The following is a 15,603-nucleotide window of genomic DNA, read 5'->3' as shown; positions in this document are numbered from 1 at the left end:
TCAAGTGCATGCCCCAGCACACACCCCCACCTGCATATTCAAGTGCATGTCCCAGCACACACCCCCACCTGCATATTCAAGTGCATGCCCCAGCACACCCCCCCACCTGCATATTCAAGTGCATGTCCCAGCACACCCCCCCACCTGTATATTCAAGTGCATGCCCCAGCACACACCCCCACCTGTGTATTCAAGTGCATGTCCCAGCACACACCCCCACCTGCGTATTCAAGTGCATGCACTGGCCCACCCCTACACACACACCTGCATATTCAAGTGCATGCACCAGCTGCCCCCACACACTTGCACCAGCCCCCCAATATACAAAAACTAGGTGACAAGAGAGCTATGACATTCTACGCACAACGCTTTCTGCATTGCCTAGTCACTCCAGAAACATCTGTTAAGTCGTTTCTTCTGTGTTGTTTTGTTTATGATGACTGCAGTCTGACAAACACGGAAGTACTGTTCTCTCAGTCTGACTGTCAAATGATCAAAAACCATTAAAATATCATGTGTACAGGTATGATGTATATGTGGGGGCATGTGTGTACCGTGGCACATATGTGGTGGTCAGAGGACAATTCTGTAAAGCTGATTCTCTCCTTCTGCCTTTTGTGGGTTGCAGGGATTGAACTCACGTCACCAGGCTTGCACGACAAGCTCCCTTCCCTGCTGAGCCATCTCACCAGCCCCATCAAAGAATTTTGAAGACAAAAAGGAACTTTAGATACTTAGTTTAGCTTCCTCGTCTAGAGACAAGTCAAGAGCTGAGTTCAGAAATGGTACATGACTTGGCTAACGTTACTATCTAGATAGGACAAAAGCCACGACCGAATCAAGCTTCACTGTCCACACTGCACGCTGACAACCCTCACTGCTCTTTTCCTGGTTTCGAAGCTCAGTGGTCAACTGTAACAGGACAGACGCCAGCATCCTCAAGGTCAATCCAGCTGCTGGTTATCCACAGGAAAAACTTGTTTTCTTCTGACCCTGTTCTCAGATGGCCTTCTTAATTCTCAACTTCTATGTTTCCCTCCAAATAACAATGAGGAGCCTTTATTAACCTATGCATGACTTGCGTCAGAAGAAACTCAATTATATGCGCAGGTTCTAGTCATGTGGTACTGAATCTAAGATCATAATAGACTTAATGTGTCCTATCCAATTCTCTAGTAAAAACCAGTTTTCTTTATCTACCAGATACATTTATACATTAGCATTAATCATATATAATAGTGCTGGTATTCAAATTCTAGATTGATAACTCCAGAGAACATATTCTTTAAATGCATGTTTCAACTTTACCATTTGACCATGCCCCCACCCCCCATCCCCCGCCCGCACAGTGCTAGCGATTGAACCAAGTGCCTTGTGTGCGTGGGCCAAGCTCTTTGCCAGAGTTATGAGCCCTGCTCAACAATGTAGTTTTTAAATGTATGGTATAAGTTAAAAGAAACACAGTGTGGGGGAGCCCAGTTACAGGGATCTGGCACCCTCTTATGGCCTCTGCAGGCACCAGGCACACACATGGTTTTTACGTATTCATATAGGCATTCACCCATGCTCACAAAAATAAATACCAGTTAAAGAGGAACTGTGTAAGCCATAGAGTCACCCCACACTTTAAGCTGCACACTAAGCTCCTGAGTGAGAAGGGAAACACCAGGGGCAGGCATGTGGTGCGCTGTGCACGCAGAGGTCATGTTAGAGGCTCAGCACTGCAGGGGAGAGTGTTTCCCAGTGCTGTCGGTGCCGAGGTGCCGAGGTCTCTAACGCCTTAAGCGTTCCTAGAGCGCTGTTTTACTAGTCTAAAAACCAGTTCCACTCTGCCCCTCTCAAGCAGATGGCAGTTCCCCTTCTCTCACAGCCCCTTGCCAAGTCCTGACAACTCCAGCCAAACTGACCCTGGGAGCTTTGCCTTGGGCTTTTGTGGAAACTTCATACACGGAAGCGCCCAGCTTTCTTCCCTGAATTCAGGCCAGCCCATTTCCTTTTATTTTCTTCTTGTTGCTGACATTTTGTTAGTTCTAAACAGTCAACATTTCACACGCTTGCCTCAACTTTTCCTTTCCTCCCTTTCCTTTTCTCTTCTGACTTGGCCAAATGTAAACTGAGGTAAAGAACAAGTGTTCATCCTCTGAAAGCCACCCCTCGCCAGTGCATGACTGCTCTGCACACCGTTACAGTCTGGGGCTGGAGAACCACCTTGCCCACGCTGTTCTTCGAAGCAGCAGCGTCCAGGCACACAGCACATAACCATTCACGGCTAAACTTTCATTTGTGTCCGGACTCCGCACTCCAGTGTTCAAAAAGTACCGAGACAAGGAGAAGCTGGTCCCTTCCCTTACCTTAAATTTTAAGGCAGGTGTTTGTGTTACGGATGACGCCTTCAATCCATGCAGACGTTCTTCTATTTCCCTCAGCCTAGGAGGCAGTATGAGATCACACATACAAACACTTATAGTTTCACTACAAATCATCATTGTATTAGAGGCTTTACTACATCAGGAAGCAAATGATGGCACTCGCACTAACCCCCATCTGTGACAATGTTTAATTAATGCTCCTGCTGTACGGCGTAAGGCCTGCACAGGGACTTCTTATGATACCTGTATATACATAATTATCTACCTACCTACCTACCTACCAATCTCTCTCTCTCTCTCCCTACCTACCTACCTACCCTATCTACCTATGTTGCTTTAAAATTATACTTTATACTCTCTTGTCCAATCTTTTTTTTTTTTGGTTTTTCGAGACAGGGTTTCTCTGTGTAGCTTTGCGCCTTTCCTGGAACTCACTTTGTAGACCAGGCTGGCCTCGAACTCACAGAGATCCTCCTGCCTCTGCCTCCCGAGTGCTGGGATTAAAGGCGTGCGCCACCACCGCCCGGCTCCAATCTTTTTTAAAACAATGTTTTTCCCTTTTCCATATTTAGTAATGAATTTTATAAGTCTTTCATTGCATTGCCCTCACCTACTTTAATTTCTAAAACAGCCATTATTTGTCCACCACACGAGGAACCACGTTCAACCCTTCTCTGCTAAGGACATCTGAGTCACGTGTTTTATTACATTCTTCAGTTGTGCTGACATACATTTCTCAAGAAAGCTACAACTCACTTTCTAAGACAGGCTTGATTACATGTATATGCATTTCCTTACTTATTCTGAGACAATCTCATGTAGCTTGGGCTGACTTTGAACTCCTGATCCTCCTGATTCTACTCCCCAAGTGCTGGGATTACAGGCCTGTGCATGACTACATTTAAAATTTTTTTTAAGGCGGTGGTGGCGCACGCCTTTAATCCCAGCACTCGGGAGGCAGAGCCAGGTGGATCTCAGTGAGTTCGAGGCCAGCCTGGGCTACCAAGTGAGTCCCAGGAAAAGGCGCAAAGCTACACAGAGAAACCCTGTCTCGAAAAACCAAAAAAAAAAAAAATTTTTTTAAATGTTTTTAGATTTCATCTTTAATCATGTGTGTGTATGTGTGAATGGATATGGATGTGTGCCTGCACAGAGAAGGTGGTGGTGTGAATGGATATGGACATGTGCCTGCACAGAGAAGGTGGTGGTGTGAATGGATATGGACGTGTGCCTGCACAGAGAAGGTGGTGGTGTGAATGGATATGGACGTGTGCCTGCACAGAGAGGGTGGTCATGTGAATGGATATGGACATGTGCCTGCACAGAGAGGGTGGTGGTGTGAATGGATATGGACGTGTGCCTGCACAGAGAGGGTGGTGGTGTGAATGGATATGGACATGTGCCTGCACAGAGAGGGTGGTGGTGTGAATGGATATGGACGTGTGCCTGCACAGATAGGGTAGTTGTGCTGTCTGATAAAGGCACTGGGGATCAAATTCAGGTCCACTGAAAAGTCTCACTCAATCTGCACATCTGAAAACGCCATTCTGAGGGCTGTCATCTCATTTCCTCTTGTGTTTGTGTCGACAGGGTTTTCCTGTGTAGCCTTGGATGTCCTGGAACTTGCTCTGTAGACCAGGCTAGCTTCAAACTCAGAGATCCACTTGTCTCTGCTTCTTGAGTGCTGGGATTAAAGGTGTGTGTCACCACACCTGGCTAAATGCCATTTTCTTCTGAGACTAGTAATCATTTTGCTATCGTAATATTTATGTCAACGGCACCTAATCAGTTAAGTCCTGAGACAACCATTCTAAAAGTAAAACAAAGCCTGAGTAAAAATTTTTGTCAATTGACTTCCGCTGTCTTTATAAAATGCTAAACTATTAGAATCAGTGTTTTTCATTATAAACTTGTATCAGTAAGAGGATGAAGAAGATGGAGAGTGCAAATATAAATTAAGATAATGATGTAGCAAAGGTCCCAGATGGTCATATAATCATTAAATCTGTTTATAATTATATACTATATAATTGTTAGTAAAACTAACATGTAAAATAACTTGCCAAGAATAACGAAGTTTTAATACTATTTTCAGAATAATAGTAATAAAGGTGCAGACCAACCTCTATACACCAGCAAAACAAATGATTACACACTGCAAACCCTGAACAAACTATGAGCAAAGATGGAGGGCAGCAAATGAAACTCTTCTGTGGAAAAATGCATGTAAGCAAAGAATGAAAATGACTAACTGAAAGCTAGGTTAGGTATGTTATCTAGTAATCTTTACCTTGAACAAAGCATAAAGCTTTTTCTTTTTTATTTAAAATTTTAATTATAACTACACTGGTGTTTGTTGTGTGCGTATGTGTGAGTACAAAAAAAGGCATGTTATTTCCTGGAAATGGAGTTCAAGGAATGGTGAGCAGCCTGATGTGGGTGCTAGGAACTGAACTCTGGTCCTCTGAAAGAGCAGCCTGTGTTCTTAACCATGGAGCCACCTCTCCAGACCAAAGGTTTTCTTTTAAGAACATCAGCAATTCCGTAAGGACATTTCCAACTCTTTCAAAACTTTAGGTTGTTTACCGTCGTTTTGTTATATAGAGTTCATCAAGAAGATGTCGCTCTTCATAGCTCATCCAGCGTTCATCAGGCAGCTCTTCTTCCTTCTGGAGCAGCTGCTCATACAGTCGAACTGGATTCCAGCCCATCATGATGTCATAAGTAATTACACACCCCAAGGAATGGGACACTATTGAGACTTTACCCCCTTTTTCTTCAAAGTCTGGATTCCGAGAACAGAAAAGGGAATATAATCGATTCAGCTCTTGCTGAAGGCCTTTAACTAGCTGTTTGAAATAAGAAAATATAATCATATTAGATTTTTCACTGAGTGCTATAAACTTTATTTCTAAATGTACTATGAAGAAAAACAAACAAGACTGATGAAATATAAACAGGTTATTAAGTTTACTCAGGTGCATTACAAAGATACAGAAATGGAGGTATGTCTATATGCTATACACCCTACCATTAGCACAGAGTACACCATAGGCAGATGTTACCCATGAGGATCCTTTTGTAGGTTTTCAGTCAATTACACTAGCCAGCTGTTCTAAGGACAGAAATATACTTCCTTTTAGAGTCTAATGAAATTTTCAAAGACCCCTGGAAATTCCTACTTCACTGCAACTCACTATATGTCAATTCTAAATTTTCACAGTGTGTGGGTTTTAGTCATGGTACAAAAAGAATACAAATTTATAATAGATATATTAAATATATATTATATAGTTAATAGAATGTAGTAAGAGGCTACTGTATGGAAGAATCACCAAGAGACCTTGACAGTTCAAATCTCATCATGTTGGTGACAGAGAAAAATAAAAGATGACTTCTGTGATTGAGATTAACTAATAAAAGCACTGACGTGAAGCAGCTCAGTACGTCGTCTTTGTAAAGCTACTGAATAATCCCTCCCCCAAATCCACAAGAAGGCGGCTTCTCTTTCCAACGTATCCTGGACCCTGATCTGAAGTTTAGCCCAGTCCTCTCTTCTTACTGCTTCTTCTATTTGGTTATGAATTTTCAGTTTTTATTCATTTTATCTCATTACTTCTTTTTCAAAAATTTATTTATTTTTATTATTTCATGTGCATTTGTGTTTTGGCTGCATGTATATCTGTGTGAGGGTGTTGAATCCTCTGGAACAGGAGTTACAGGCAGCGATGAGCTGCCATGTGGGTGCTGGGAATTGAACCAGGGTCCTCTGGAAGAGCAGCCAGTCCTCTTAGCCATTGAGCATCTCTCCAGGCCCATCTCATTCTTAACAAGCCAGTCATTGTTCTGACAGATTTTTTTTTTTTTACAGCTTCTATTTTAAAATCATGTTATATCAAGAGACAACCAAACTCTATCAGCTGCTACTGAACACTCTTCACCTGATGGCATACACCAGCATTCACTCTTGAACTTTCTGACTGGGAGGCTCAGTGATGACATGCACGAAGCTCTGGCATCCTCTGTTGACATCTAAGCATTCAATAAAACACTGAGGCTAATCTGAGCTACTGAAACTATGGAATATGTCTGATGCAATATATCCTGGCAATGAGACTGAGAGAGGAAGAGTCCCGTGCTTTAGTGGCAATGGTTCTCCAATTCTCACATGTATCAGAATCACTTGGGCAGACTGCTCAAAGTGGACTGCTGGGCTCTGGCTCTGAGTTCTTGACTCAGAGGCTCTGGAGAGCCTGGGAATTTGCATTACAAACAAGTTCCTGGAAAATGCTGGTGCTGCTGGCCTGAGAGCTCTACTTTAGGAACTACTAGTTCAAGAACAAATGAATATAAAAGCCTTTTAAGACATGGGCTGTAGGTGAAACTCCAGGACTAAGGAGTGTGCAATGCGATGTTACTCTGTGTGCTGTTCATTAAGGGAGCTGTAATTCTTTGGAGGGAGCTCTTACAATATCAACAATCCTTAAGATTAAAAACCTTCCTTCCTTCCAATCCATGCAGCAGTTTCAGAGAAAGAGCACGGGTGTGTTTTGCTTGGGATTGAGGACGTTGTGTATGCTTGGGCAGTGAGACACTGACCCAGCTCTGTATTATTATTTACTTACGAAGGTCTTGATTCTAAGGTTTATAATAGGTAAACACAGAAGTACTTCAGTACACTGGCAAAAAGGACCCAATTTTCATGTTTTTTAAAAAACCCAATTCTCAGAAAGTGGGAATTGAGAAGGACTAGCTGACACACAGCCTTGTCCCTCTAACCCTGGCTCCTTGGTGACCAGTAACAAACTTAGGGTTTTTCCCTTAAGAAGCTCAATCTTGGAGTCAAGAGATCAAGGGGTGACCTAACTTAACTGCTGTGGAGATGAGAGTGCCTTCTGTGGCACCTCTGGCTGGTGGTGGCTTAGCAGCCACCCCGTCTCTTATTTCCATGTTGAAGGGAGTGTCAATTCTTTTGAGGCAACTTTGCTACTACAAAGGTCTTCACCACAGTAAACAAACACACTCCTCCTATTCACTGATTATTTTACGTTCTATGTTAAAGAGTAATATGAGGGGGTTATAATTTTTCTGATTATTTTTGATGAATGATTTATCTGCATACATGTCTGTGCACCACACATGCCTGGAGGATGTCAGAAGAGGGGGCTAGGATTCCTACAACTGGAGTCAGATGATTGTGAACCACCATGTGGGTGCTGGGAACCGAACCAGGATCCAATGCAAGAGCAACAAGTGCTCTTAACTGCTGAGCCACATCTCCGGTCCCAGTATGAGGGATTTTAATTTACAGACTGTCTTCTGTAAACAAGCAAGCAAACAAGAACACCTCTGCCCACCTCTTCCTCTATATGCCTTTTGTCCTTCATAATGCTTTAAAAAGCAATACCCAGAATTCCCTGATGTTATCTCCTAGGAGGACTGTTAATTTAAAATATAAACACAAGCTCTATTTCAGACCAACTGAATCACAACCTCTAGGGGACGGACCTAGAAAACTGTTTTTCCCCTTAAATATTTTGTTTCTTGAACTTTTTAGTTGAAAATACAAAATGTTACCAAGTAAAATTAACATAAAAAAAATCAAATGTCTGGGTTGGAGCCGGCTCAGGGATTATGAAAGCATACTGCTCTTACAGAGACCCGAGTTCAGTTCTCAACTGAACCCATGTAGGGTGGCTCATACCAACTGTTAACTCTAGCTCCAAGGGAGCCGATGCCCTGGTCTGGACTCCATAGGCATTTGCAGTCACATGCACATCCCCTCCTCACAACACATGATTAAAAAAGCCCATACATTATCTTTTAGTTAGATTCTCCTCTTGTTAGCATTTATCACATTTGTGGTATTCTCTTCTGTAAATATGCAAATGCACACCTTCCCAAAGTTTTGGTAATTACTTGAGGGATATAGTATACATGCTGTCATCTTTTATCCCTTAATACTTCATTGTACATTCTCTAATATTAGAATATTTCTGGTAAAATTATTCAGCCACATGGCACTATTTGGATATATTTTATCTAATCTACCAGCACAACTCAGCTCTGTCATCCATTCCTGCAGCTCCCTCATCTTCTACAGGTCAGCAGAAAATGGGATAGAGTATTTACCAGATCTCTTCCCCTCCTGTGATCAGGAATGTTTCCTATAAAAACTGTCTTTTATGACATTGACAATTTAAAAGAATACAGCACCAGTTCCATTCCCTGTTTGTGTTTCTCAGGTATTTCCTCAATATTATGATACCACACAGGGGATGCTGCATCCTCCACTGGGTATCACATCCAAAGGCTCACAATGTCCATCCGTCCCTTGGGAAAACCCAGGATAGATGCTGCCTGATTTCTCCTGTGTGTAATTATGGTTTCTCTTTTATGGACCAGTGAGCAGACTTCGGGGATGCAGACAATTAGCCTGCTCCTAACCAAAACATTGCCCTCAATTTAATAGTCACTGATGATTCATGTCCAGTCTCCTCATACCCAATACTGCCACGACAGCTATAAAATGACTTTCCAACGCCTGTCAGCTTTATCGTTCTCCTAAAAGCAAGGGACCTATCTGCTTCCCACTTAATTTTTCAAATTATAATATAAATGAAAGATTTAAAAAAATGGTTTACAATCCTTTATTGCAGTCATTATTATATCCCACATTAAAGTACTAATAACTCCTGTAGTAACGGTGAACCACTCTGGTGCCCACGCAGTTTCAGATTCAGCCAACTAGAACGGTTCTCCAGCTCCTACCCTTGTGACCTGCCATTATTCTTTTGAACATTTCTTTAGTTTCTGTCACAAATTGTTTTGGCCTCTGAACGAGCTATATTCATGAGGTATTGTAATTTTCTCTATGGGAACAAGGCACTACAAACATCTGGGTGTGAGGGGTGCTCAGTGTGATGAGGGGATCCTTGTTTTTTTGGCTATTTTAGTATACATGGCTGGGAAATGTATTTATGCATGTAAACACGGTCACCTGCATATACATGTATATATACATACATATATATATAAGCACATTTTATAAACCATGTGTTCAGAATGATACCTTCATTCCCAGTCTCTATACATTATAGAACAGTGTTATTTTTATTATTCTCTCTTTTTTGGAGATAGGGCTTCACTCTGTAGTTCACACTGGTCTTGAACTCATGGCAATCTTTCTGCCTTAGTCTCCTGAGTACTGGGATTGCAGGTGTGAACCACCATGTACCTTTCTCCTTGTTTTGAGATAGGTCTCACTTTGTAGCTCTGCTTCTGGAGTGCTGAGGTTAAGGTGTGTGCTACCATGTCTGGCCTTCCTCTGTATTTTTAAGGAGCACCAAGTGGTTGTTCTTACGAGGCCTCTCTGGTCTGAAGCTGATCAAATTCACTATTAAGAAGCGGATGTCACTATAAAGCACACTCCCAGGACAAGATGCTCACAATGCTCACCTCGTCCCTATAGAGCGGGCTGGTATAGTACATTATGTCCATCGCACTGCTGTTCAGCATGTCCCGCAAGCCGCGCACCTTGTCAGGAGTAATGGAATCAACAGTGTCTATAAGAAAAAACAACAACAACAACCAACTCAAACTTAGAGAGGGTTCCAGGGAAAAATTACAGTTCCTACATTTCCTAAAGTTACTTAATATTTAAATATTAAACATTAGTGGGGACCTTCCCTTCTTGCAAAATATCTAAAAAACAAAACAAAACCCAAAAAGTAAAAGACAACAAAAAGAAAAGGAATGTTGAAGGATGAAGGCCATTATCAATTTTTTTTTGGCTCTGTTTACCTTGGCCCTGACTATGCCCACTTGGTATGCCTGGGCACTGCTAACAACAAACCAACAATAAATAAGACTTTTCCTATGCTTCGCATTTATCTACCTCTGTGAACCAATGACTCTATGGGCATGCACTGTCAAAGCATAAATGAACACAAAGGCAAACGTATTAGTGATGTGCGTCAGTACACAGGACAAAGCTGCTGTAACTGTGAAAAAGGTCTTACCTACTAAAATGACTGGAGATGCAGAGAAGCATCTGTATTGCTTACAGAGGCACAGAGAATGAACATTGTCCCGTGAAAGCACAGGAGGGCAGGAGCCTGATGACCTCACTCAAGGACAAGTCACTGCATTGGCTCAGGTTATTTATTCACATTTATTCTGTAATTTAGTACAATGTAGTAAAGACTGAAAGGCACCATGATAAAGACTAGGATTCTCTCTTTACCCTGAACGATTCTCCCAAATATTTTCTAAAGTGGTGGCCTTCATGGTAAGCCTTTGGTCCTACTGGTATAAAGCAGACACCACTTTAACCATTTCCCCCAGAGGATAACCAGTTTCTAAGCACATTCAAAGAACAATCCTTCCACCACTGGGCTGCAATACTGCTCTGCCATGGATCAGGTTCCACATTAGCACAGATGGTGCGGCACGTGCCATACTGGTCTATCTGCCCAGCTTTGTCCCAATATTCAAGTGTTTCAACTATGGAAGTGAAATCGAGCCAGCAACTTAGGAGGACATGACTTCGACTCTGTTCTTGGCTAGTCTGGGCCCTCTGTTCCACAATCATTTTACAGTCAGCTCATCAAGTTCTGTGAAAATCTACAGATCAATTTGGGAGTTAGCATCTCTAGAATATTCAACCACTTAATCTGAGAGAATCATCTTTGTATTTAAGTTTTCCTGTATTTTAATAGTTCTTATACTTTAAAATCTAAATATACATATTTCAGTTATTTAAAGTTACACATTTTTTATAGTTGTATATTTAAGCTATTTCTTGGGGCCTTGCATTTTTTAATGTTATTTGTTTGTTGCTGGTCTACAGAAAAGCAACTATTTTTACACATAAATCCTCTATGCCATGTCCTTGATAAGCCGATCAGTTCTAATGACTTTTCTGCATAGTTTTGTGCGTTCTGAGCAGACAGCATGGGACGTCTTATTGTGCTGCAAAGACAGTAAGTCCACGGACATCATTAGTTTCCTTTTATCCTTTCACTACCCATGAGTACTCTGATACTTGCTACAGCATGCTTTTACTTTGAAATGTATACAGAGTCAAGCTGAGTGTGAATGTGAATGCTTGCACAGTGTTATGTAACGACGGTTGTGATCAGGACACGGAACTGTCCTGACTTCAACGTTCTGCCTCCCTTTCCTTAAGTTCTGGCAGTCACTGGCTTGCTCTTTGTGACTGTACTTTTGCTTTGTTCAGTTATATGAATGGAAGCATGAAGTACAGTCTCTTTCTGGTTGGCTTCTTTCTGTTATCTTAATACCTTCAAAACTATCAGCAGTAGGTGATGCCCAGGACTCCAAGGCTCAGGAGGCTAAGGCAGGAAGACTGAGTTTCAAGGCCATCTGGGCTACAAAGGTGAGACTGTTTCAAAAACAAACAAGTATCACGACAATGTAAACTTAGCCAGAATGACAGGCTCAGGGGGTTAGTAATGTACATTCCTGAAGTTTACCTGGGTGAGTCAGCAAAGCCTACAGTGTTAGTATATGGAACTTCACACATGTACCGTTACTGCTGAGACAGCTTCCTTTGGTCACTAGCATTTAGCTACTTTGTAGTGGTTTGAAAGACAATGGCCCCCAACGAGAGTGGCACTATTAGGAAGTGTGGCCTTGTTGGAGACTTGTGTCACTGGGGGCGGGGGTTGGGCTTTGAGGTCTCATACATGCTCAAGATACCGCCCAGTGTTGGAGACCACTTCCTGTTGCCTGCAAGTCAAGATGTAGGACACTCTGCCACTTCTCCAGCACCATGTCTGCCTGCATGCAGCCATGTCCCACCATGATGATAATGGATTAAAACTCTGAAACTGTAAGCCACCCCACTTAAATGTTTTTCCTTTATAAGAGTTGCTGTGGTCATGGTGTCTCTTCACAGCAATAGAAACCCTAACTAAGACATACTTATTTCTTAAAAAGTTCACTACAATTTTTGATGCTCATACAATTTTGGAGTACAATGTTCTAGTTGACATTGCTAACTATGAGATAGTAACACAGACCCGGAAGACTCTGTGGCTGCACCCGGGGCAGTGTACCACTGTAATGAAGGTGGCTGTCACTGTCACACAGACCTAGATCTCCTTCCTCTACCTCCAAAGCACAAAGCACACACACACACAAACATGCTATTTGTGAAGTCTACATGACAGTCCAAAGACACAAGTCAATTTTGTTAATTTTAAAATCAGCTTTTTTCCCTCAAATATGTTCTTGAATAATCTGGAACAAAAAGTGAATATACCCTAAGACAACTAAAAGATTTTGTTCCTGTGGTGTGTCTGTCCATGTGTGTTCAGCTGGTCTGGAACTTGCTGTATCAACCAGGCTAGGCTTGAACTCACAGAAACCGACCTGCCTTTATCCTTCCCACCCATAAGTGTTGGGATTAAAGGCATATTATGCCATCAAACATGGCCAGGATTTTGTTCTTAATAAAAATATTTCTAAAACTGTATATTTACTCTAGTAAAGCTTTGTCTTTGGTTAAAATCATTCCATTTTAAAACAAACGATACCTCCATCAAGAGTAAGCTTTGACCGCCATTCAACAGGCAGAAACTCAACGTGTGTTGCATGGTTGGAAAAATGCCTCTCTTCTATTTTTCTCGCTGCCTCTCTCATCCTAAAAAAGAAAGAAACGTAAGACACACTTGAGAATGACTTCCCGGATCTCCTGGCAGCTCTGTCCAGCTGCGTCTCTTGGCTGACACTACGCTGGCTACACTAGCACAGCTTTGCCTCAGTGACTTTCCTGTCTGTCACTCGGGACTTCAGACGCTCCCACTTACATTACATTCTAAATGACACAGCTCTTCAGGGATGTAAGAGCATAATGAACACATCCGTGCTTTCGCTCATCTCCACACATCTCATTTCATCTCCTTTAAACAATTGTATTTTTAATTAATACATAACGGCATCATTTCCTTTCCCCTCCCTTTCTTCCCTCTAGCTCCTCTCATATCCCTGTACTCGCCTCTCCTACTCCCTCAATTTATGGTCTCTTTTCTTCGAACTATATTGTTACACACATACACACGAATGAATAAATATATAAATACAACCTGCTGAGTCTGTTCAGTCTTGCTTACACATATAATTTTAGGTCTGACCACATGGTATGGGATAACCAATGAGGGGGCTCATCCTGGGGTTACTAATTTTTTTCTCTCTCTGAAATAGTTAATTGCCTGTAGCTCTTCATCTAGTAATGGTCCCCCATGAGTTTCCTCATCCACGCTGGCATGTCTAGTGGTGGTGCCACTATTCAGGTCTTGTTCAGGCAGCCATACTGTTGAGGTCTCATGGGCGTAGCTTCCCAGTCATAGCTAGAAGACACTATCTTGCAGAAGACTTCCTGGTCCTCTGGCTCTTGCAATCTTTCTGCCCCCTTTAACTCTTTATAATGCAAATTTCATTTTTTTTACTTTGAAAATTAAGGTATCAATGAACTTACAGCTTTCCTTTTGCCAATTACATGAATTCTACTACAGATAGGATTTTGATCATCACGACATAATGAAGATACTCAGAGGTTCACAGTGAAAAATTCTCTCATGCTGTCCCTTCAACAGGTATACCTTCCCTTCATGGTTTAAAGCAAATCCCAAATACCACACCTTTTTATTTCTTCATACAAACACTGAACTCAGGTTTCAAATACTTGAGGCAATTGCTTTACCACTGAGTTATACCTTGCACATGTAAGGTAAATGTTCTACCACTGAGCTTCATCCCTAGCCATCTTATCTCCAAATAGCATAATTTTCTAAAATAACATCTATTCAATATTAACGTATTGCAATCAAGTAATTTTTAATTTTAGCAAATATGTAGTTCAGCAGCCTCATTTCCCCAACTGACTATAAGAACTATTTCACAATAACATTAAAACATTTTATGTTTGTTTATGTTCCAAATACTGTAGTACATTCACTGCAGATGGTAGATAGGTCACAGCTGTTGTTAATTTACAGCCCCCCCCACCCCCTATGGAGTTTCCTATAGTCTGTTTACTAATTGCATCCATGTGATGTTATTGTGAATAACAATAACATCTATTGCACAGATCCTGTAAGGTGGTATGAAATGGGGGGCTGAGCAGAGGTCAGTGAGTTTGGAAAGACTCCACAGGCTTTTTTCAGCCTTTTTGTGTTAGGTTTTGCCTTACTTGTACCTGAAGAAATTAAACTTCTGTTTTACTAATGATCTCAAGGAGGATATGCCAGCAAACCAATTCTCATGGTCCTTGATATTTAAGCAAAGGATGCATCAGGACATAATTATCATGCCAAGTCATATATGGATCATCATAAAACAAAGTCAGAATTAGAGCTACGAGATGCCTATAAGAGAAAACAAGGGATTGAGAAAACTAAGGGAGCCTCCCAGTCTCCAGCACCACCACAACTTGAGCTGCATGCGATTTTACTTTAAGCCTCTGTGGGCATGATGATCTTACAGAGTGCAGCAAGCTCCACACCTGCACATGCAGGCTACCGAGGATCTACTTCCTAGAGTCAAACAACACTTACTTCACGGATGACGAATTTGACTGGCAGCCTCCGGAGCGGTCAGTGTGCTTTCTACAGTAACTGTTTGTTCTCACTATGTTAGGAGCCTGTGCCTCATCAGTTCTGCTTTGTCGGGACCACTGGTAAAGAGCCAGGTCTAAGGCGGAAACTTTAACCAAAACCCCTCTAACACAGCACTTAACTTCTGAAACACACAGGCCCCACACACATCCCAATAAGCTCCTAGAGAGGGTTTAGAGTAAAGCTGAGTGCCGCCTGTCAGTTAAGAAGAGGAACAAACTGCCTGTGTGTTAAGTATCCAGACTTCTGTGTACAATCTGGAGTTGTTTCCTCTGGGAGCAATTAGTGGGCAGATTATATTGAAAACTGTCAGTTTAAACAATTCTTAATCTCCTCAGAGTTGGACAACTTTGGAGATTCTCAATTTCTGAAGCTCAGAGAGCAACCAACAAACTTAAAACCAGTTCTTTTCCTGCTCTCAACCCTAAATTAATATGTTAATTAAGGCTATTCTTTTTAAAATCACAATGGAGGTAAAAGTCACATATTATCAACATACAGTCACTCTTGGTTTCATCCAGAAACATCAATGGTATTAGAAGAGTTGGCACCAGGAAAACATGGAGTTGAACCTCTGTGGATCTGCTTTGCCT

General features: G+C 41.8%; 1 protein-coding gene across 8 annotated transcripts in view; it reads right to left on the bottom strand.

Moving 5' to 3' along the window:
- The window catches only part of Ddhd1 (DDHD domain containing 1), an 81,028-nt gene that overhangs the window by 14,546 nt on the left and 50,879 nt on the right, over window positions 1–15,603 (bottom strand). For all 8 annotated transcript variants that reach the window (XR_008217108.1, XM_052733438.1, XM_052733440.1 and 5 more), the window contains 4 exons: window positions 12,932–13,038; window positions 9,828–9,934; window positions 4,956–5,218; window positions 2,352–2,427 (listed from right to left, as the gene is read on the bottom strand). Coding sequence is in view for 7 of the 8 variants with exons in the window: in XM_052733438.1 (XP_052589398.1) it covers window positions 2,352–2,427; window positions 4,956–5,218; window positions 9,828–9,934; window positions 12,932–13,038 (553 nt within the window). In the remaining variant the exon portion in view is untranslated. The remainder of the gene's footprint in view (window positions 1–2,351; window positions 2,428–4,955; window positions 5,219–9,827; window positions 9,935–12,931; window positions 13,039–15,603) is intronic.

This window comes from Peromyscus californicus, unplaced genomic scaffold, assembly GCF_007827085.1.
Source record: "Peromyscus californicus insignis strain IS unplaced genomic scaffold, ASM782708v3 Scaffold_12__1_contigs__length_115047231, whole genome shotgun sequence".
Lineage (NCBI taxonomy): Eukaryota > Metazoa > Chordata > Mammalia > Rodentia > Cricetidae > Peromyscus > Peromyscus californicus.
This window is presented reverse-complemented; position numbering and strand designations above follow the sequence as displayed.